The sequence below is a fragment of the Siphateles boraxobius genome, unplaced genomic scaffold (genome assembly GCF_051911475.1).
Source record: "Siphateles boraxobius isolate OS27281-9 unplaced genomic scaffold, OSU_SipBor_1 88, whole genome shotgun sequence".
NCBI classification, from domain to species: domain Eukaryota; kingdom Metazoa; phylum Chordata; class Actinopteri; order Cypriniformes; family Leuciscidae; genus Siphateles; species Siphateles boraxobius.
In genome coordinates, this window is record NW_027509217.1 from 325457 (window position 1) to 349240 (window position 23784).

The 23784-nt window shown below is 44.0% G+C and overlaps 1 protein-coding gene across 2 annotated transcripts in view; it reads left to right on the top strand.

Annotated features, from left to right (window-relative positions):
* The first annotated feature begins 361 nt into the window (after positions 1-361).
* Positions 362-23784, top strand: part of rfwd3 (ring finger and WD repeat domain 3) — a 37538-nt gene continuing 14115 nt past the window's right edge. Inside the window, exons 1-7 of one of the 2 annotated variants that reach the window (XM_077222505.1) lie at positions 362-548; positions 7400-7568; positions 8870-9039; positions 13529-13596; positions 13674-14105; positions 20602-20693; positions 21136-21250. In XM_077222505.1, the coding sequence (XP_077078620.1) occupies positions 7414-7568; positions 8870-9039; positions 13529-13596; positions 13674-14105; positions 20602-20693; positions 21136-21250 (1032 nt within the window). In that variant the 5' untranslated portion in view covers positions 362-548; positions 7400-7413. The remainder of the gene's footprint in view (positions 549-7399; positions 7569-8869; positions 9040-13528; positions 13597-13673; positions 14106-20601; positions 20694-21135; positions 21251-23784) is intronic. The other variant, XM_077222506.1, reaches the window with a different exon arrangement.

A 23784-nucleotide genomic window follows, 5' to 3' on the forward strand; every position in this document is an offset into this window, starting at 1 on the left:
GTGATGTCCATTGTAATGGACGAAGGGTCTGAATGTGATATATTATTTTTTTATCATTTCCTCTATTATGTTCTTTTCTTGAGCGATTCGTCCTGTTGAGTCGAATCTTTCTGAACGAATCATGAATCTTACTTTTTGGATTTCAAAAAGACCATTCTACAGTTTTATGAGTGACTTAAAAAAGTTATACCCAAAAGAATTACATGACTAACTTCAACTTGTAAGACTATTCTTCTAAGCAGTCTGTTTATGCGCAACAGACCACTGGTTCTTTAGAACTGTTTGAACGAACCGATTCCCGGAAATGAGTCAGAGACCAACGCACGCTCTTGTCCAATCAAACACCATAGCGCTCAAAGGGGGCGGGGCTTCGGGTTGGCGGTTGTGTTTGCAGCATGAGCGAAGATCCTGCATTAATTGTATCACGAATTTATCGCGCTTGTTTGTAATTATTCGAAATCGCACCACGATCAACTTTAAAGCTGGAAAAGCTGGTTTGTTGGCGACCGGTCGAAGAAATTCCTCAAGCAAACCGGACGCTGTGCTCGGTAAATGTTGTTAATGTCAGATGTTGTTGGTGTGCTGTAGTTAGTTAGCAGCATTAGCAACATGTTCATGATAACAGTGTCTCTGGTTAACTGAGTTTGTTAGAGAAAACTATGACCTGGTGGATGTTGACTTAAGATAACCCTGATCTATACAGATACTGTGTGATTTTAGGACTACAACTTTAACAGGCGATCTAGCAGGGCATTTCTCAAACTAGTGTAGTTGGCATACTACCCGTACTCAGATGATATTGCGAACTAAACCTTAGAAGAGTGTGCGAGAGAGACCCGGACTCTGTTCTGCTCCTCTTTCAGGGGAACAGAAACTAATTTAGCGAAGGACAAAGTAAATGTATGTATGTATGATGTAAGTGTTACATAAACAGGACCTTTTGTGTGGAGTTGCTGAAGATTGGTGTGACAAAGAGGTAAATATTTATTCCCCTGTTTATTGTTTTCCCCCTTTTGAAGCAGAGGTGTGAAGATGCAGCCCGATGGGTGTCATGAGGAATGGGGGTTGCTCTCTTTTTAACACATTAAGCCCTTACGGCTTTCTTCGAGTTGTTTTTTCTGAGTGACATACTTAAAGGTATAGAAAGGAGAGTCAAAAGGTAAGTTAGGTGTCGTTTGATGGAACACTTTATTTTCATTTTAATCTTGAGAATCTGCTGTAATCGGAGCATGTTTCATGAAGATACGAGCGAAAACGTGACTCATCCATATATTATTTAGATATGGGTCTTCCCAGGCTTCACGTACAAAAACTCATCCAAGTTTAGTCCAAGTTAGTCTATGCTTGTTGTATTCTACTCTGTGAGACCTTTCATATGACATATGACACACGACTATCTGAGCTATATGATGTATTTGACATATTACAGTACTTAGAACAAAAAAGTATTTAATAAATTATGAATTATGAAAATCTAATTTTTTTTTAAATTTATCAGCAAATAAATCAGCACTACTTAGAAGTGAATCAAATTGGCTACATTCATTGTACAGTTCAGACTCTAAGCTTTCAAATGACATGTCTTGTGTTGATCTAGGCAGTAGTTTTGAAAAGTATGATTATTAATTTCTTCGTAGCTAGGTGGCGCCTGCAGGTTTAAAGAGTTAAAGAAACTCAGCAGAACATTTATTATCAGGCTAAAGCACTTACACCATTGAAAGTGTTTAAGTTTAAGCAAGTGTACTATAGTTTTTAATTTTATAAATATAAATGTTACAAAATAATTTGGACTCTAAAATTGCCATAAAATCAAAGCCTCATGTCTTACCAAGTTGTGCTCCAGATTTGAAGTTGATGTCACAAACAATTAGGCTGGCAAGCCAGACCCACATCAAGATGTTAGGTCTGGGAACTCACCATTGGCAGGGCTCAATGCGAGGGGCGGGATAAACGGTTGTCTTTCAAATCCCCTCTGCACACAATAGGACAGCGCTACAACCAACCAGAGCAGTAAACGGCTGTGGCTGAGTGAGTCCCATGCGTTTTCCCACCAGCGGAGCTTGTTGATATATTAAACTTTTGCCGTATCTGGTCAGCAAAACTCCGAACACAGCTTCCTTTTTAAAGAATGATTTAAGTGCCGTTCTTTGTTCTTTTCTCAAAGAAAAGCTGAACTCTAAAGGTGATGATACACAGGGCAACTTTTTGAGCAATGTTGCTGGGCAATGTTGCCGTCAACGGGCAACCAGATGAGACCAATCTAAATTATCCAGATAGAAATGTATTGCCCATTTTCAACGGGAAAGTGCCCAAGCAACAATCGCTTGGCAGGATTGGCCAGTCACATTGCTCAAAAAGTTGCCCTGTGTATCATCACCTTAAGTCCTCCAGAATCGCGGCCAAAGCCGCTTAGAAAGACCGCTGTTCGCCATCAGCAGGCGCATATTCTTTGTTTTCAAGTAGCAGGGAATTCGCGCGGAACCGTCACAACTCTGCCGTCATTATGTTAAGTACGACCACTGACTCTATACACGATGTGTTTGGCCTGACCAGAGTTTGGTTTTTCCAGCTCGTAAGGCAAGGAGAGTTGCTAGACCACGCTGGCTGCAAAATAAATTTTGCTGCTGCTAGGGTGCGTCTAGATTTCTAGGCTAACAAACATTGTGTGATTGTGAGATTTTTTTTAAGTGCTGTACCAAAAATAGCCACCGGGTGACTCTCACACCCCTGTCACAAATTAACACATTTCTATCGCAGTATCGCTTCTATCGCAAAACGGTCAACAAATATGGAAGCTTAAGACGAAATGTGTTTTGTCAAGTTTAGAAAAACATTTGATTATAAACTAAAGGGTTGCATTAAATGTGAAACCTGACACGCCCTGGAAGCCTGCTGGAAGCTTTTAAAGCTGCAGTGTCCAATTCCATCGATTTTCACATGTTTAAATTTTCGTATTTTTCTATGAGTATGTTTGGTGTGTGACTCCATTCGGGACGGGACCGACTCACTCGTAAACATTTTCGCCTACAATTTAATAATAATAATATCTTAAAAAGTGCAGGGAGCACCCAGCAGAATTATGTAAACATTTTGTTCGCTCTATTTTAATGGTTAAATAAAATTTTAGTTATCAAAAAGCATTTCTTATTAATTGAAATCATCAAACTTATTCAATTTATTTACAGTTTAACAAAAATTACATTTTTAGGGCCCTATGAAAACCCGAACTTTTATTTAGACGGGTTGCCGTGGAGATCTTTGAGTTTCTGTGTGTTTATGATATGAAGTTAGCTTTTCTCAGTTGAAGCGTTAAAAAGCTCATGAAGTGAGACTCTGGAGATGATGTTTATGCAGTCATGTCCTCATATAATGATGCGGCTGAGGCTCCAGTGTGTGTGTGTGGTAAAAGAAATCACGCGTCTGCGCCATTCATTAGAGACACGCAGGATTCATATTTAAATGGTCTTTATGAGGTTTGAAATTCGATTTGATATGTACTGACCTGCTTTTTATTAATTCATCAAAAAGTAGACAAACTCCATTACATTCCGCTTTATACAGTAAACTCCGTTTTTATGACTGGAATTCCGTCTGTGTTTTCTGCATCGCGGAGATCACAGGCTCTGTTATATTGAGGTGTTTTGCAACTTCAATGTAGTGATTTATTGCTACTTCAGCAAAGTCTGCTGCTGCCTTAACTCTGAGAGACAGCTGATGCGTGATCAGTAAAGCGGTTTAAGTCTGCAAGTGCTTTCGGTGTGAGAGTGCATTTTCAGTGCCTTCAGCTTTCTGCGTTTCTGTGTTGGTTGGCCGTGACTCCCAACAAATCAGATGTGCGGGGACAGTGGTCTAGTCTACAGAGTGGTGAGTTCAGACAGAGGTGGCTGCGTCAGAGCCAGATTTTATCGGCAAATCGGTTTTGAAAATGGCCGATACCGATAATCATAAAAATGCTAATATCGGCGCAGATAATCGGGTCGACCTCTACCAAGGTCATGGGTTTGATTCCCAGGGAAAGTAAGAACTGATAAGAATGAAGTGTTTCACGTCTCCATGTGTCCCGCAGGAGTGTGTGTGAAGTGTTTCACGTCTCCGTGTGTCCCGCAGGCGTGTGTGTGAAGTGTTTCACGTCTCCGTGTGTCCCGCAGGAGTGTGTGTGAAGTTTCACGTCTCCATGTGTCCCGCAGGAGTGTGTGTGAAGTGTTTCACGTCTCCATGTGTCCCGCAGGAGTGTGTGTGAAGTGTTTCATGTCTCCATGTGTCCCGCAGGAGTGTGTGTGAAGTGTTTCACGTCTCCGTGTGTCCCGCAGGAGTGTGTGTGTGAAGTGTTTCACGTCTCCGTGTGTCCCGCAGGAGTGTGTGTGTGAAGTGTTTCACGTCTCCATGTGTCCCGCAGGAGTGTGTGTGAAGTGTTTCACGTCTCCATGTGTCCCGCAGGAGTGTGTGTGAAGTGTTTCACGTCTCCATGTGTCCCGCAGGAGTGTGTGTGAAGTGTTTCACGACTCCATGTGTCCCGCAGGAGTGTGTGTGAAGTGTTTCACGTCTCCGTGTGTCCCGCAGGAGTGTGTGTGAAGTGTTTCACGTCTCCGTGTGTCCCGCAGGAGTGTGTGTGAAGTGTTTCACGTCTCCGTGTGTCCCGCAGGAGTGTGTGTGAAGTGTTTCACGTCTCCATGTGTCCCGCAGGCGTGTGTGTGAAGTGTTTCCCGTCTCCGTGTGTCCCGCAGGAGTGTGTGTGAAGTGTTTCACGTCTCCATGTGTCCCGCAGGAGTGTGTGTGAAGTGTTTCACGTCTCCGTGTGTCCCGCAGGAGTGTGTGTGAAGTGTTTCACATCTCCATGTGTCCCGCAGGCGTGTGTGTGTGAAGTGTTTCACGTCTCCATGTGTCCCGCAGGAGTGTGTGTGAAGTGTTTCACGTCTCCATGTGTCCCGCAGGAGTGTGTGTGAAGTGTTTCACGACTCCATGTGTCCCGCAGGAGTGTGTGTGAAGTGTTTCACGTCTCCGTGTGTCCCGCAGGAGTGTGTGTGAAGTGTTTCACGTCTCCGTGTGTCCCGCAGGAGTGTGTGTGAAGTGTTTCACGTCTCCGTGTGTCCCGCAGGAGTGTGTGTGAAGTGTTTCACGTCTCCGTGTGTCCCGCAGGAGTGTGTGTGAAGTGTTTCACGTCTCCATGTGTCCCGCAGGAGTGTGTGTGAAGTGTTTCACGTCTCCATGTGTCCCGCAGGCGTGTGTGTGTGAAGTGTTTCACGTCTCCATGTGTCCCGCAGGAGTGTGTGTGAAGTGTTTCACGTCTCCGTGTGTCCCGCAGGAGTGTGTGTGAAGTGTTTCACGTCTCCATGTGTCCCGCAGGAGTGTGTGTGAAGTGTTTCACGTCTCCATGTGTCCCGCAGGAGTGTGTGTGAAGTGTTTCACGTCTCCGTGTGTCCCGCTGGCGTGTGTGTGAAGTGTTTCACGTCTCCATGTGTCCCGCAGGAGTGTGTGTGAAGTTTCACGACTCCATGTGTCCCGCAGGAGTGTGTGTGAAGTGTTTCACGTCTCCGTGTGTCCCGCAGGAGTGTGTGTGAAGTGTTTCACGTCTCCGTGTGTCCCGCAGGAGTGTGTGTGAAGTGTTTCACGTCTCCGTGTGTCCCGCAGGAGTGTGTGTGAAGTGTTTCACGTCTCCATGTGTCCCGCAGGCGTGTGTGTGTGAAGTGTTTCACGTCTCCATGTGTCCCGCAGGAGTGTGTGTGAAGTGTTTCACGTCTCCATGTGTCCCGCAGGAGTGTGTGTGAAGTGTTTCACGTCTCCATGTGTCCCGCAGGAGTGTGTGTGAAGTGTTTCACGTCTCCATGTGTCCCGCAGGAGTGTGTGTGAAGTGTTTCACGTCTCCGTGTGTCCCGCTGGAGTGTGTGTGAAGTGTTTCACGTCTCCATGTGTCCCGCTGGCGTGTGTGTGAAGTGTTTCACGTCTCCATGTGTCCCGCAGGAGTGTGTGTGAAGTGTTTCACGTCTCCATGTGTCCCGCAGGAGTGTGTGTGAAGTGTTTCACGTCTCCATGTGTCCCGCAGGAGTGTGTGTGAAGTTTCACGACTCCATGTGTCCCGCAGGAGTGTGTGTGAAGTGTTTCACGTCTCCGTGTGTCCCGCAGGAGTGTGTGTGAAGTGTTTCACGTCTCCGTGTGTCCCGCAGGAGTGTGTGTGAAGTGTTTCACGTCTCCATGTGTCCCGCAGGAGTGTGTGTGAAGTGTTTCACGTCTCCATGTGTCCCGCAGGCGTGTGTGTGTGAAGTGTTTCACGTCTCCATGTGTCCCGCAGGAGTGTGTGTGAAGTGTTTCACGTCTCCATGTGTCCCGCAGGAGTGTGTGTGAAGTGTTTCACGTCTCCATGTGTCCCGCAGGAGTGTGTGTGAAGTGTTTCACGTCTCCATGTGTCCCGCAGGAGTGTGTGTGTGAAGTGTTTCACGTCTCCGTGTGTCCCGCTGGAGTGTGTGTGAAGTGTTTCACGTCTCCATGTGTCCCGCTGGCGTGTGTGTGAAGTGTTTCACGTCTCCATGTGTCCCGCAGGAGTGTGTGTGAAGTGTTTCACGTCTCCATGTGTCCCGCAGGAGTGTGTGTGAAGTGTTTCACGTCTCCATGTGTCCCGCAGGAGTGTGTGTGAAGTGTTTCACGTCTCCGTGTGTCCCGCAGGAGTGTGTGTGAAGTGTTTCACGTCTCCGTGTGTCCCGCAGGAGTGTGTGTGAAGTGTTTCACGTCTCCGTGTGTCCCGCAGGAGTGTGTGTGAAGTGTTTCACGTCTCCATGTGTCCCGCAGGAGTGTGTGTGAAGTGTTTCACGTCTCCGTGTGTCCCGCAGGAGTGTGTGTGTGAAGTGTTTCACGTCTCCGTGTGTCCCGCAGGAGTGTGTGTGAAGTGTTTCACGTCTCCATGTGTCCCGCAGGAGTGTGTGTGTGAAGTGTTTCACGTCTCCGTGTGTCCCGCAGGAGTGTGTGTGAAGTGTTTCACGTCTCCATGTGTCCCGCAGGAGTGTGTGTGAAGTGTTTCACGTCTCCGTGTGTCCCGCAGGAGTGTGTGTGAAGTGTTTCACGTCTCCATGTGTCCCGCAGGAGTGTGTGTGAAGTGTTTCACGTCTCCGTGTGTCCCGCAGGAGTGTGTGTGTGAAGTGTTTCACGTCTCCGTGTGTCCCGCAGGAGTGTGTGTGAAGTGTTTCACGTCTCCATGTGTCCCGCAGGAGTGTGTGTGAAGTGTTTCACGTCTCCATGTGTCCCGCAGGAGTGTGTGTGAAGTGTTTCACGTCTCCGTGTGTCCCGCAGGAGTGTGTGTGTGAAGTGTTTCACGTCTCCATGTGTCCCGCAGGAGTGTGTGTGAAGTTTCACGTCTCCATGTGTCCCGCAGGAGTGTGTGTGAAGTTTCACGTCTCCGTGTGTCCCGCAGGAGTGTGTGTGAAGATGGAGGACATGGAGGTGGAAGCAGCGGCCGGTGTGATCGTGCTCTCGGAGTCCGACAGCAACACAGAAGAAGAGAGTATGAGTATTCCTGCGCTGGTACATCGGCTCCTGCATCCGGTGCATCGGCCCATCCAGAGGAGGAGACGGAGGATCGGGTAACAGAACCACAGCCCTTTGATAACAATGTTGTGTAAATTGTTCATCAAATTTAAGCTGTGATCAATAATTCACAAGTAAATGCAAAGGGTTCACTTACTTTTTCCTAATGCTTCCCCTAGGAACGTTTTCCTGTTGCGTTCGCGGCGCCAGTGGGAACTCTGAAGTGTCGTGAGCCGCTCTTGTGGTTGTGACTTATTTTGACTGCGCTGAGAACGCCTGAGCTCGCATTCCCCGTGTTCAATAGTTTACGATCTGTCTAACAGCCTAATACGTGATTAGATGGAACTGTTATACACAGAAAGTATACACATGATCATAATCATGATTGGCTTGATTTAGGGATGCTCATTACGGTTAATTTTCCCGACCTTCAACCGCCGCTCGTTATCCTAGTATGAGCCGCGTCAGAAAACAGCCTCTCCGATGGCACAGATATCCCGGGAATACAGAGATAACGTCTCGCTAGAGAGGCCAGCTTCGGGAAGCGCCTTTCATTTGCTTGTGGATGTTTGCTTCGCCAGTGATATTGCAGTGTATTTGCACTACTGCTGTATTTTAATACCACGTAGCATATTTTGCAAGTAACTTCGTCATCCTTTCTGTGGAAATGGTCCCACACAGTACTTCTTTTCATTCGCGTCATTTTGCTTGCTCAGCTAAATATGTCTGTCGGCGCGTGTGGTTGCACGTGTTATCAAAGTTATCAAATATAGGCTAAATAGTATTTTTTTATAGTATTATTTAACCATGCAGCAAACTAAAAAAAAAACCTTGAATAAAAAAACCTTTTAAATTTTAAACCGTTGAACTGGTAGTATTAATCGGTTATTTTTTTTTACTTTCTGTTAATGGTTAAACGGTCAATATGAGCATCCCTAGCTTGATTCCCTCAAAGTTGCGTTGGATTTTCTCCTCAGCGTAAAGGCTAAGAGCTCCATCTTTCACTGTTTTTCATGTTCGCAGAGGTAGGAGTTAGTTTCTGGAGTAAATATATATGCTATAATCTGTGTTTATAAAGATGGCGTGTGCTGGTGTCTCGCGTGCGTTCGGCCAATCAGCGAAAACTACCGTCACGGATAGTTCCTATAGCGCTGGTCTAGACCGACTCTGAAGGAGGAGTAAATTAGTTCCTCTTTAAGGAATTTCTGGAGCTAAAATCGTTCCTAGTTCCTGCCAAAAACCGGCAACTTCAGCTGTAGTTCTAGGAACAGTGAAAGGGTTCCCCCCTGATGAGGAGTTTCCCTGCCGTGTGAACGAGTTCATGGCCTGATGTTCCTGATGCTCTTCTGTTTCCCAGGCTGAGCACTCGTGAAGAGCTCCAGGCGCTCATACGGGACACGGAGGAGCTGTCGGAGCGCCTGAGACGACACACAGCTGACGCTCTCACACACTCCTCCAGCCGGCCCGCTGCCGTCATCACACACACGTCCCGTCAGCCCAGCGCCACAGCCCTCGCCTCACACACAGGTTCCTCAGCTCAATCATGTCATTCTCTAACCCTATGTGTGTCTGCTCTGAGTCAATGCCTGTGTCAAGAACTTAAAAATGTAAAGCTTTGGTGCACAGATTCAAGTTTGGTCTCATTTTAAAAAATATCTTTTTGTAACTACTATTGTGTGTACCTAGTGTAAAACTAATTTTCGAACGGAGTTGAGGCTTTAATATTACAATTCCAGTAAAAATACACACTTCTGCCAAAATGTATGCAGTTGGCATTATTGTATTGTATTGGCATTAACACAGGAAAAAAATCTGACCTTGAGTGTAATCTTTAGGAAATTTTGCTTGTTTTCTCCAAAAAACGAATCTCCACCTGTTATTCAAACATTATTAAAAACGTGTTTTTGTAATCCTATATCGTAGTTGTGTTTAAAGTCTATATTTTTTGGCCAGGCTGTCATGGAAAGAAATTATGAACACAAGACAGAACCAAAAAAATAGTGATCGACCGATATTGATTTTTTATAACCGATACCGATACAGATTATTTGCATGTGTATGTGCCCGATAACCGATATGCAGAACCGATATTTATTTACTGTTATACTTCTGTTTTTGGCACAATTATTACAACACAAATGAACTGAACAAACCATTTTATTTATAACAATCACTCCCTCCTTGCATACAAAAAAAAAAAACTTTATATTTATACACAAATAAATAGAGGGGTCTGAGTCCAAAAAATAAAGTGCACTGTTACTAAGTGTCTTTGTTTAAAAATAAAAGCTTTGATGAGGTAAAAAATAAAGCACAAAAACTATTCTAACATATTTGGATATGTTTATTTGTTTTCATAAATGGTAAACTAATCAAATTACAATAAAAACATTTATATTATTGCATTATATAATTTATATCTAAATTATACATATCATTTATAAGCATCAGCAGCAACAATGTTAACAATAGGCAAAATAAATGTTAAAAGTCTAATGTTTTCATATGGAAAAAATAATTGACAGGGGAGTCATATCACCTTTGCAGAAATGTAATTCATTTTAAACAGTTTTAGAAGGTTTATGTGCCGTTTAATAGGTTTAAACTAAGAGTGAGGAATAATTCACTGGGTAATATTAATTCACTGAATAATATTAGCTGGAATAGCCTATAACATCAGGAAAGTAACAAACAAAACAGCATATACATCATTGCATTTTCCAACTAGTATGTTATTAATTATTATTAATATTTTTGTCGGTCTAGACTCTAGATCATGAAATGCTTTATGACAAAGTGCTGTTCATCTATGCATTTACACATAACTATAACATTAGGCTATACGTTACTCAACCGCGATCGCGAGTGCAGATAATAAATAATTAATTTCCACAAAGCGGTATATTTAGATGCGTATTAGCGAAATAATTGCTATGTAGTAAATGATAATATAATCTAGGGTGTTTAAACAAGATAATCTTGTCAAAAGTTTCATTCAGTGGCCGTGCTTGAGCATTCCTGATCATCAACCCAGTGAGTGCTCAGCAATATGAACGAACTTTTTTTCAAGACTAATGGTGAGCAAATACAACAGATAGAGAATTAAATTCAGCGCTTTTATTTTCAACATGCACTCATTCATGTCTGTTTTATTTAATTAGTGTAGAGTTATGTCTTTATTGGGGAAGGACGTGACGGATTACGCTACGTGGCTCAATGAGTTCGTCTCAATTTTTTAGAACCAAGCTGCATAAATAAACTATATCAGGCATTTATGTCTCAGATGCATGCATGTGTGTTATGTTAAATAAAGTTGAATAATTAAAGCAAAGCAAGTAGAACATATACTTTACCTATGCACAGAGTTGTTATTGACTGATCTCCTCAGACGCGGGCTGGAATGGCGGAATTCTCAAAACGGACACAAGATGGCGCCGTTTATCGGAAAATCCGATATTACAAAACCGATTCCCGATTATGGGAAAATGCTTAAATATCGGGAAAAATATCGGTAAACCGATACATCGGTCGATCACTACAAAAAAATATTAAAAACTGATGATGTTGTAGTCAATGTTTGCTTTTCCTTTTTTTGCATATAGTAATATAAAACCTGTAGCTGTAGTTTGTGTTTTTTTGTCTTCCCTTATATTTTACATATTTTACCCTCATTCTTCCCCCGCACTTTGTAACGCATCTTTCACTCGTGGGAAAGCTCTAAAATGATACTTACTTTTGTTTAGGGCTGGTTCGAATACCATATTTTGAGCTTCGAAGCTTCGGTAGTAATGAACATTGAATGTTCGAAGCTTCGGTAGTAATGAACATTGAATATTCGAAGCTTCGGTAGTAATGAACATTGAATATTCGAAGCTTTGGTAGTAATGAACATTGAATATTCGAAGCTTCGAAATCTCTATATGTCTCAGACATCCCGAGTCTCCCGGAAGTTCCGGGAGTCTCCCACATATTGATAGCGGCTCCCTGATGCCCGCAAATTAGTTCAAATCTCCCAGAATCTAGAGCTTGCGAGCTCCAAACCATGTAGCGCGCGCTCGACAGAGAGGGAGAGAGCGAGAGACCTTGTGTGTTTGCAAATGTGCGTGTGTGCCTCTTGAAGCGCATGTAAGAACCACCCCCGTCAACAAAACCGAACAGTCGTCTTGCAAGTTGGGATGTCTGTCTGTCCATTTGCATTTTGATTATTTCGAGAACCGTTCATCCAAACGACTTCACAAGGGAGTGCAGTGTCGTATTTGGTGCAATATAGATAGACAGGCGAGACGCGACACGTTCAGAATTAATAAACTTTTAATAAACACAGAACAGCGCGAGCGGGAAGCGGCGTATGATCTGTTGTTGTACGTCACACGCATCACACGCATCACCCACATGACCAGCGTCGGCCAATAGAGAGCCTACCTGTGACGTAGCTTTACGCTATTACACTAGTTTAACTGACTAGAGGCCCAAAGAGAAGGAAATTAATAGTTGAAATATTCGTTATTTTTGTTTGTTTTTGCACACAAAAACTATTCTCGTCGCTTGATAGATAGAACTTAAGATTGAGCCACTGTAGTCACTTGGACTATTTTAACGATGTCTTTAATAACTTATCGAGGCCGGCAAGTTCAATCCCTCAAAAAGCCTATGGAGGAGTGATCCAGCTCTCAGATTTCATCAAAAATATCGTATTTCGTGTTCCGAGGATGAACCAAGGTTTTATGGGGTGGAACAACATGAGGGAGAGTAATTACTGACAGCGTTTTCGTTTTTGGGTGAACTATCCCTTTAACTTAAGCAATATTATTACTAAGGTAGTTAATATTTTTCTCACTAACAAATTACTGACAAAGTAGGGTAGATTTAAATAAGAAAGCGGCGCGCCTCACGCGAGCAGAGCTTATATGCTCCGAGCACGGACACTGCACTAGTGATATAAAACACACACACACAGGTCTTTTACCTTAAGCAATATTTTTAATAAGGTAGTCTTATAATATTTTTCTCACTGACAAAGTAGGGTAGATTTAAATAAATAAAAACGAAATTTAAATAAATAAAAATGAAATTTAAATAAATAAACTAAATTTAAATATAGAAAATTGAAATTTCTCCTATATTTCGCAGCAGATTAATTTAGATTGATAATAACGGGTAAAAAGGATAATACATTTTGTTTCTATTCTATTTTCCACAATGTCAAAGCAACGCAGCTTAAGAAAAAATACAAGCTCATGCATGCACTTCTGTCCATATAAACTCCGCTGTTCTGCGCTCTAGCCAGAGAATACTCCCGTTGCTGAAACACTTTTGGTAGTCCAAGAAGAAGCAAATATATTTATTAAGTAGCTATAACGAAGTTATATGTTAATTATTATATTTCACCAGATTTTATAGTATAAAACATATTCAAGCGCGAATGAGAACCGTTTCGAGGGGGATGCCCGGTGTGCAAAAAAAACAACAATGAATATTCGAATATCACATTTTCAAATCGAATGCCAACCCACCAAACGAATATTCGAATGTTCGGGTCCAGCCCTACTTTTGTTTTGGCCATAAAGCTTATTTCAGTTTGTTTTGATGATATTTTTTCTATTTTTTAATGAATATTTTTTTTTTTTTTTTTTACTTTTAAATTACTATATTTAATCAATAAATAATAATTAAATAGTAATTTAAGCACATTCCTCACATTCTTTCAACTTCAAAATAACTCCATTTCATGCATAAATCTCTTAATTCAACTCAAAATATCTTACATTGAGTGTCTTTGCAGACCTCTTGTGGAAATAAAATAATATAACATGATATTTCATGACTCTAGATGTCCTTATAGCTCTTTATGGAGCAAATGAGCTGTTCTGCTGGGTCCTAAAGTCAGTTCCTTTCAGTATGCATTCAGATACACATGTAGACATTATACAAAAAAAATTAGTTAATTTGAGCAATTTTTGTTTGAATTTTGAGCATCAATTGATCACTAACGAAGACGTTTTTGTGTAACACACAGGGCCCAGTGTTCCTCAGGAGCCTGAAGGGACGAGCGCAGGAGCAGAAGAGCCGAGACCAGATTCTGAGGTGTGACTGAGAGCTTGTTAGTCCTGAACTCTTGCTCTGTGAAGGATCGTGAGTGCAGTGTTTGACTCTCTCCTCAGGCTGTGCCGGAGCGGGGGGGTCCCGCAGGAGAGGCTGTGCTGGAGCAGGGCGGTCCCGCAGGAGAGGCTGTGCCGGAGCGGCGGGGTCCCACAGGAGAGGCTATGCTGGAGCAGGGGGGTCCCACAGGAGAGGCTGTGGTGGAGTGGGGGGGTCCTGCAGGAGAGGCTGTGGCAGAGCGGGGGGGTCCCACAGGAGCTGTCCCGTGTCCCGCAGGAGAGGCTTTGGCAGACCGGGGGGGTCCCGCAGGAGCTGTCCCGTGTCCTGCAGGAGAGGCTGAGGACAGGGACGGGGAGGGCGAGATCTGCTCCATCTGCTTCGAGCCCTGGACCTCGGCTGGGGACCACCGGCTGGCCGCTCTGCGCTGCGGACACCTGTTCGGCTACATCTGCATCTCACGCTGGCTCTCGAGCGGAGGAAACAAGTGTCCACAGGTGCGCTCACTCTTTCACTCATGCAACTGGGCCTACAGTGTTCACTAAGTTTTTCCCTAAAGTGTGAGACTTAAAGGGTTAGTTCACCCCAAAATGAAAATTATGTCATTAATGACTCACCCTCATGTCGTTCCAAGCCCGTAAGACCTCTGTTCATCTTCGGAACACAGTTTAAGATATTTTAGATTCAGTCCGAGAGCTTTTTGTCCCTCCATTGAAAACCTATGTGCGGTATACTGTCCTTGTCCAGAAAGGCAATAAAGACATCATCCAAGTAGTCCATGTGACCTCAGTGGGTTACTTAGAATTTTTTGAAGTATTGAAAATACATTTTGTTCCAAAAATAACAAAAACGACGACTTTATTCAGCATTGTATTCTCTTCCGGTTCTGTTGTCAATCCGCTTTCATGAGTCCGCTGACGTAAGACGAGCTGACATGTTATCTGGTGCGCCCGCGCTACGTTTAGAGTGTGAGGGAGACGCACGCTGTAAACAAAACAATCTTTGCAAACATGTCTAAGGATTTCGACACAGGGGAAGACTTGCATTTTTTTTTTAACCAGACATATTTATTTGAACCCGAATACACAGACGCACCAGATAACACGTCAGCAGCGTCTTACGTCAGCAGCGTCACTGGCTTCGTGAACGCGGATTGACAACAGAAATGGAAGAGAATACAATGCTGAATAAAGTCATCGTTTTTGTTATTTTTGGAACAAAATGTATTTTCCATGCTTCAAAAAATTCTAACTAACCCACTGAGGTCACGTGGACTACTTTGATGATGTCTTTATTGCCTTTCTGGACAAGGACAGTATACCGCGCACAGATTTTCAATGGAGGGACAAAAAGCTCTCGGACTGAATCTAAAATATCTTAAACTGTGTTCCGAAGATGAACGGAGGTCTTACGGGCTTAGAACGACATGAGGGTGAGTCATTAATGACATAATTTTCATTTTTGGGTGAACTAACCCTTTAAGGCTTGATTTTTTTCCTCAGCTAAGGGAATGACTTAAAGGGATAGTTCACCCAAAAATGAAAATTAGCCCATAATTTACTCACCCTCAAGTCATCCTAGGTGTATACGACAAGCCAGCGACCTGGAAAAAGTTGTCCACGCTTATATTTTCTCTCGTCTAGATTATTATAGTGCACTTTATGTTGGGACCTGTCAAACGCAGGGAAAACAGATCATGTTACTCCCTTTTTATCTTTTTTAGGTTGGCTACCTATACATTTTAGGATACAGTATAAGATTCTGATATGTTTTTAAAGCACTCTACGGAATGGTGCCAAAATACTTATCTGAGCTTAAGTCCTACAGTTCAGACATAAGACTAAGATCAGCAAACAAGTTTCTTCTAACTATTCCGCGTGTGCGTCTCAAAATGAAAGGTGATCATGACGACATTCTTCCAGCCGTCTGCCGGAAGCTAGTTAATTTTACTTTATAAAGTTTTAAATATGGTTATTTTTCTTTCACAAACTCATTTCTTTGCTTCAGATGGGCTTTATTAACATCCCGGAGCCTGTGGAGCACTTTACCATGGATAGATGCTGTTTTATCATGAATAGATCCACTTTTATCATGGATAGATGCACTTTTATCATGGAACAATTATCTGAAAGAACAATGTCATATACACCTAGGATGACTTGAGGGTGATGAGAACCAATTAGGTTTGTTCTTGCTCGTGACGCCTGTGTATTTGAGCTTCCGTTAACCATATAAGATGTGCTTAATGTCTTTATGTGAATACGTCAAAAGTAAAATCGGTTTATCATATAAAGTGGCCGGTTGCGTCTTTTTAGAAGACTTGGATTGAACCTGCTCGCTCCGTGTAACATTAAAGGTGAAGTTCCCTTTCAAGGCGGTAACTCAACATTATGTCAGCTGTGACGTATATATGGGATCTCCTCCCTTCTCCACTTTAGCTGAAATCTTAAGGGCTAACGCCAGCTGGGGACAGCTGGCCAATTGATGCAAAGCATGCATACTGACAGGTTCGCGGGCAGTATAAATTGCATGGGCGCAACAATTACGTCAGAATTACTCTTTCTTCACCCTAGAAGTCATCTGTTAAGTCTTCGTGGAAGTTGCTATAGAGGACTTCTCACCCCGTTTTTACCTTTCCGCTTCCCGATGGCAGCTACATGCCAGATATGTGCGGGTCCCATTGACCCGCCCGACCTTCTCTAGTTCTGTGTCACCTGCCTGGGCCTCGCTCAAGCCGGGGCGGCACTCACGGACGGCACATGACCCTCAGAGCCAGAAAAGTGGCTCGGGCAACAGCGGGGATGAGGCCCACTGCCACCAGCGAGCCGCTGGTGGGCCCTCCCCCGCCTTAAGACGAGTTAGACGATGTCAGCTTTGTGGACGCGAGCTTCCCCCCGCTTCAACGACGTGGTCCCGTCACTGGCTTTGCCCCAAAACGTTCCCGGTCTGAGACAGGAAGTTCTCTATAGCTCCCTTCTTGAGCAGACTGAGCGTGTCCCTCCGAGCAAGCAGGAGAGCAGATTCAACTGCCGCTCCTTCGCGGTGCCGAAGAAGGATGGAGGACTCCGTCCGATACTGGACCTGAGACCCATCAACCGAGCACTTCACAAGTGCGCGTTCAGAATGACAACACTGAAACAGATCCTGGCACAGATACGTCCCAGGGACTGGTTCGCATCAGTGGACCTAAAGGACGTGAACTTTCATATTAAAATAGCGACGCGCCACGGGCGCTTCCTGAGATTTGCTTTCGATGTCACCTCTCACTGAGAGCCCACCTCTCTCAAGAGCGCATAGAGAAAATCTCATCGACTCGTTTCAGACTGGGCAGGTCTGTTTCAATGAGGGAATTTCAGAGGCTTCTGGGACTGATGGCGGCAGCTTCTTCAGTGTGCCATCTGGGCCTGCTACATATGCGGCCGCTGCAGTTTTGACTGAAAACTCGAGTTCTCCCTAGGGCGTGATCTTTAGGCCACAAGCGTATTACAGTCACTCAAAGATACGTCTGCACTCTGAGACCGTGGAGCAACCTGGATATGTTCAGCTCAGGAGTTGCATTAAGAATAGTGACCCTCGACGGACGAGTCAACCTCAGGCTGGTGAGCAGTGTGGCTGGGCGTACCTGCCTGTGGTCGGAGTCACAGAGAGTGGCACATAAACCGGCTGGAATTGGAAGCAGTGTCCTTAGCCTAGAAATCTAGGCGCACCCTAGCGGCAGCAAAAATTATTTAGTGGCCAGTGTAGTCTAGCAACTCTCCGTTGACTTTCGAGCTGGAAAAACCCAAAACTGGTCAGGCCAATCAGATTGTGTATAGAGTCGGTGGGCGGGCTTAACATAATGACAACAGAGTTGCGACGGTTCACTGCTACCCGAAAGAACAGCTGCTGCTTCTGGCGAACAGTGGTCTTTCGATTCGGCTTTGGCCGCGACACTGGAGGATTTGAAGTTAAACTTTTCTTTGAAACGAGAACAAAGAACGGGGTTTGCAAAGGGCTTTGCTCTGACTCCGTCACTCTTACTACGTCACCTTCTTCGTTGCTCTGGTTGGTTGTAGCGCTATCCTATTGTGTGCAGAGGGAATTTGAAAGACAACCGTTTATCCCGCCCCTCGGATTGATGTATCCCAAGTGGATGTTCCCAGACCTAACATCTTGTATGCCAGGCTAGTGTCCTTAGCCTTGAAGGCTTTTCGGTCAAAACTGGAGTGGCAACGTACTAATTCGAACCGACAACACGTCTGTGGTCTTGTACATAAATTGGCAGAGCGGCGTGCGCTCCAGAGCTCTGTTCAAACAGCGAGTCTCCTTTTGTGGGCGGACCGACACTTTCTCTCCATAAGAGTGGCGCACATCCCCGGTATCCTGAACTGTGGAGCGGACATGCTTTAGAGGAACGGGATTCCTCAAGGAGAGTGGAGGCTTCACCCCGGATCGGTTCAAATGATTTGGGATCGATTCGGGAAGGCGGACGTGGATCTTTTTGCCACAAGCGAGAACTCGCACTGTCAGACGCTCTTCTCGCCATCTCACTACCAGCTGACGGGAGATGCTTTAACGTCGCTCTGGCCGGAAGCCAGGCTTTACGTGTTCCCTCCAGTGAAGATTCTGCCTATGGTGTTGTGCAAAATCAGGGAGGAGAGAGCGTAAGTGATCCTCGTGGCCCCGATTTTGGCGGAATCAGCCCTGGTTCGCGGACCTGAGAATTAATGGTGGCTCCCCCATGGCAAATCCCCCTCAGGAAGGACCTGCTGTCTCAGGCGAAAGGCGCAATATGGCACCCCAGCCCCAAGTTGTGGAACCTTCATGTCTGGCTACTGCAGGGACCCTAAATGAGCGGGACACTCTGCATTCACGAGTGCTGCGCACACTCACGGAGTCGCACACCTGGTAACAGGTGCCTCTACGCTCGTGGGGAGTGTTTACAAAATGGTGCCAGGACATCGATATTGACCCGAGGACCTGTTCCGTGTCGGATGTCTTGCGCTTTCTACAGCACAGAATGGATAGCGGGAGTTTGCCATCCATGCTGAAGGTGTATGTGGCCGCCATTGCTGCTTTTCGTTCCCCGGTTGACGGGCAATCGATCGGTAAGCACACTCTGGTAATCAGATTTCTCAGGGGAGCGAGGAGAATTGTGTCCTTCTCGGTCGCCCTCCGTGCCGCCATGGGATTTAGCTCTAGTTTTGAGAGCTCCATCTCTACCACCGTTCAAGCCCCTAGCTTTGATTGCAGTTAAGTAGCTTTACCTGAAAACGGCTGCTTCTTGCTCTCGCCTCGGCGAAGTGCATTGGAGAGTTACGCACGTTCTCGGTGAACGACGATTGCATCTGTTTCGGACCTGGCGACTGCAATGTCACTCTCCGGCCGAGACCAGGCTACGTTACGAAATCTCAACACACCGTTTAGATCACAGGTTGTTTCACTGCCCGCCTTAACTGCTGAGCCGTCAGCCTCGCGCTCAGAGAGCTGCTTGCCCTGTCAGGGCTTTGCGGATGTACTTGGATCGCAAGGCTGCCTTTCGTCAGTCGGACCCGTTGTTCGTGTGATTTGGTGGATGTAATAAGGTATGTGCTGTTTCAAAACAGAGACTTTCTCATTGGATTGTGGACGCTATTGCGTTGGCTTACGAATGCCAGGGGAAAGATTGTCCCCTTAACATCTGAGCTCATTCTTCGAGGGCGATTGCTTCCTCATGGGCCTGCTCTAGAGCTATGTCTATCCAGGATTTATGTCTTGCTGCTGGCTGGTCTTCTCAGAACACATTAGCCAGGTTTTACAAGCTGGATGTACTCTCTGTAGCGTCACAAGTACTTTCGGTGAGTTGAACTTACTGAGTAAACAGAAATGTGATTGTGAACCGTTATAACCAGCTATGCAGTAGTTACCATTGCTGCTAACTCTGTGTTATGGTTAATAAGATTAATGCAGCTGTCACTGCAAGCGCCGTCAACGCTGTGTTTAACTCTCATGTTTGAGTGCATATTATGTTGTGCCTGCCCTATTCAGTGCAGCCTTCTCTTTCATTGCTTTGAGATATGCATATTTTAATAGGGTCCGAGCAGATGTCTAATTGGTCTAGTTCCGCCTATCAGATGAGAGTACTCTTAGCGATGTGGCTATTGGTTAGAACTGTTTTGCTTTTGTGTGTGTGTGGTTTGACCCCGGTTCAGGGCTTATCTTCACTGCTCTCACGGCGGAATTTAATACAGTTCCCATATACGTCACAGCTGACGTAATGTTGAGTTACCGCATTGAAAGGGAACGTCTCCGGTTACTATCGTAATTACTTTAGCCGCCGTGGTCGCTGTTTGATCAGCTGTGCTAGCGTTCAGTCGTGATTCTGACGTAATTGTCGTGCCCGTGCAATTTATACTGCCCGCGAACCTGTCAGTTTTGGCATGCTTCGCGTTAATTGGCCAGCTGGCGTTAGCCCATAAGATTTCAGCGAAAGTGGAGAAGGGAGGAGTTCCCATATACGCCACAGCTGACGTAATGTCTCGTTCCCTTCTCTTAGGGAACCGAGGTTACGATAGGAACCGGAGACGTTTTCCAGTTATGGGGCTTTATGCAACACTTAACGTTTTTTTAAGAGATTACTTAAGGTAAAAATAGATGCTTGAGTGAAATTCTAGGGTGTATGAATTTTCTCCTACAGAAATTTAATTTCTCGTTATTTTTTGCAACACCCTTAAGTTTAAGGAAAACCTAACTGCGTTCTTAAGGGAAAATCACACTTAAGGTACACTCAACCGGACACAGATCTTCATCTTAAGTGAGTCCTTTAAAATAAGGTTTTTGAGTAGTGGTGCGATGGGGTCGGTGTGATATTATGTACAGTATTTACGTGACTGGCTGTAAAAATGCATATACTCCTACACATGGTTTTTAATGCTGATATTGACCTATGAGACCTGTAGCTACTATGTTGAGTGAATTCACTCTGGCATAATCTGATGAGAATATATTTGTGATGAATCTGTCTTGTGGTCTCAGTGTAATAAACCGGCCAAGCGTGGCCACATCATCTTCCTGTATGCGCGCAGACTGCAGGCGCTGGACAACACAGAGGAGATGCGTCTGAAGAGGTGTGTGTTCTGCTCTCTCAGTGTGTGTGGTGTCCTGATGAGCCTGTGTGTGTGCAGTCGTCTGGAGCCTGTGCTGATGTGTGTGTGTGTGTGTGTGTGTGTGTGCGCGCGCGCGCAGTCGTCTGGAGCCTGTGCTGGTGTGTGTGTGTGTAGTCGTCTGTTGTGTGTGTGTGTGTGTGTGTGTGTGTGTGTGTGTGTGTGTGTGTGTGTGTGTGTGTGTGTGTGTGTGTGTGTGTGCATGCGTGCAGTCATCTGGAGCCTGTGCTGATGTGTTGTGTGTGTGTGTGCGCAGTCGTCTGCAGCCTGTGCTGTTGTGTGTGTGTGTGCAGTCGTCTGGATCCTGTGCTTGTGTGTGTGCGCAGTCGTCTGGAGCCTGTGCTGTTGTGCGTGTGTGTGCAGTCGTCTGGATCCTGTGCTCATATGTGTGTGTGTGTGTGCGCAGTCGTCTGGAGCTGGAGCAGGGCTTTCGGCGCGTGGAGCAGCTGGAGGTCGCTCAGTGCCGTCAGCAGCTGCAGCTCGTGGCCGATGAAAACACACGACTGCGCAGAGAGGTCGAGGTGTGTATCCTGCTTTTGTTGATGCTAGTTATTTGGACCACCAAATATGATGATCCCATCCTGAGATATAAAAGCTGCTCTATATTAATACTTGATTGGTCAAATGCAGTGAGTGTGAATTTGTCCTATGTAAACTCAAGTGTAGATATATATTTTAAACTTTTTAAACGAAAGATGTTTATGTTAGTAAAGCCCAAATTAAGAAAAACAAATGTCCAAATTGTTCTGTCTTTAAAGGATGGTTCACACACACACAAAAAAATGGTCCTCAGCAATAAAAAATAATCATTTTCCAGATGTTTGTTTATTTTGCACTGCCCAACAAAATCACCCCACTCATTCTCTCTAAATAAAGCCATTCATTTCTGCATTTCTTCATAATGTAATATATAAAGCAGAAAAAGTAAATATGTCAGTTTTTCAATATCCTGCAGCCCTACTGCATATTTTAAACTTATAAAAAAAACTCTTTATATTGTGTGTGAAAAAAGCATTGCGACAACATTGTTTGGCAAATTACAAACTAAATGATTAAATAGTTTTCACAACAGTAACAATATAAAAGCAAATTATTTAATTTGAGAAGAAAGTATTAAGACGAAAAAAGTTTTCTACTTTATATTAATTTATACACGATGTATACCTTTCTGTATTTTCTGGGTTGCACCAACTCAAAAATGTATTGTAGAAAGGAAAAAATAAATCAGTGTAGTCACATCTGTGTGTAAGTGACATGTGTATATGAATAATGTAAAATCAAACCTTTACAAACATTTTAGTTCCCTTCATTTCACAGCAAATCTTTTCAATTTAACAGTATTCCTAATAGACCCATTTTGCGCCAACGTCACAATTACGTCACGGCGTTAGCTGGAGGCTAAACAAAGTGAAAACTGGAGGCGGCCAATACAAACCAGCACAGATTCGGCTACATAATAAGGATCTTAAATTATTATTATTTTTATTAAATGCCATCTTGTTGTGTTTCTGGGTGCAAGAATCACCTACAGGATTCAATTTGAAATTTTATCGCATAATGTTTTCTAAATTATTGTGATTATTTGTGAATAATCTATGATTGTATACATTGTTGTGATTGATTGTGATAGACTTTTTGAAGAACCTGGTAAGAAAGAATAATCAAATACATAATTAATTAATATAATTTTAATACATAAAAAATATTTTTATTTCTAGAAAAAATTCACATCATTAAAATTGCACTGTAATGTCACTCTTTACATTGTCGTCTTCTGGGGCCTCATTTATAAAACTTTGCGTAGGATTTGCGTCAGAAGTGGCGTACGAATGAAACATAGGACGTGCGTACGCACAGAAATATTCGGATTTATAAAACCGTGCGCACACACATCCTACGCATTTTTCCCTTAATAAATCACAACCAATTCTAAATATAGCGCAGCTTTTACGGCTTCATGTCACGCCCATAGTTGCCCATAAATAGTCCGTGAAACGCCCACAAGTTAATATTCATCGATTGCGAAAGCATGGTGAACACAGAGAGGAAATCAAAAAAACGTAACTTCACTCAATGTGAATTAGAAGTTATCGTGGCGAAGTGGAAAAGAGGAGAAAAATGTTGTTTGGAGGGCACAGTGTGGGCATTACTAATGTCAAAAAGGCACTTGAGTGGCAAATGGTTGCAGACGCAGTAAATGCTGTAGCCTCACAACATCGGACTGTGGCCAAAATAAAAAAGAAATGGTCGGACATTTGCCAGCAAGTCTTCTTGCTGTCTGAAGATGCGTTCACTCCGAATCCTTCCATTTTCCACATCTTCTAAGAGCGCAAGATCAGCCATTGTGCGTCACTACGGATTGTGATGGGGCATTTTATTTCCATCCATTTAATTGCATCCATTTAATTTTAATAGATTAAAATTGCGGTTATAATCTACTTGGAAATGGGAAATAGTTCAGCGCAAATTCCCAAGTTCTATCTCCCTAATTATCTATCTATCTATCTGACTGACTATCTAATTGCATCTATATCTGCTCCGCCAGACGGACACATTGGCGAGAATATCAGTTTTGTACATTATTTCGTTCTGTTTACCATCTTATTTATGAGGATGAATTGTATAACATGCCAATATTATTGCAGAACATATTTCACTTTTCTTTTTGCAAATAGGCCCTATGTGTTAATTTGCATTTCTGTTGCAGATCAATTAAACGGGTGTTCGTGTAGGCTGTTAATTGTAAGACTTGCTTTGTGAAGCTTCGTTTTATTTATGAGAGGCAGTATTGCCATTTATTTTACACAACGGTCTACAGTTTCACACACTTTCACGTGTTTCTTCCATCTGCCGACGGTGTCGCCATTTCTCATTTCACCCGTTTTTGTGCGTACGCCTGGGTCAGAGCTTGCGTGAAGGACCGCACATTTTCCCGTCAAGTTTGCTTTTTATAAATACCAATTATTGCGTAGAGAGCGGCGTACGCCTTCTTTTGTGCGTACGCAACGTTTATAAATGAGGCCCCTGGCCTTGGCGCTGGGCAGGACCGCGCAAT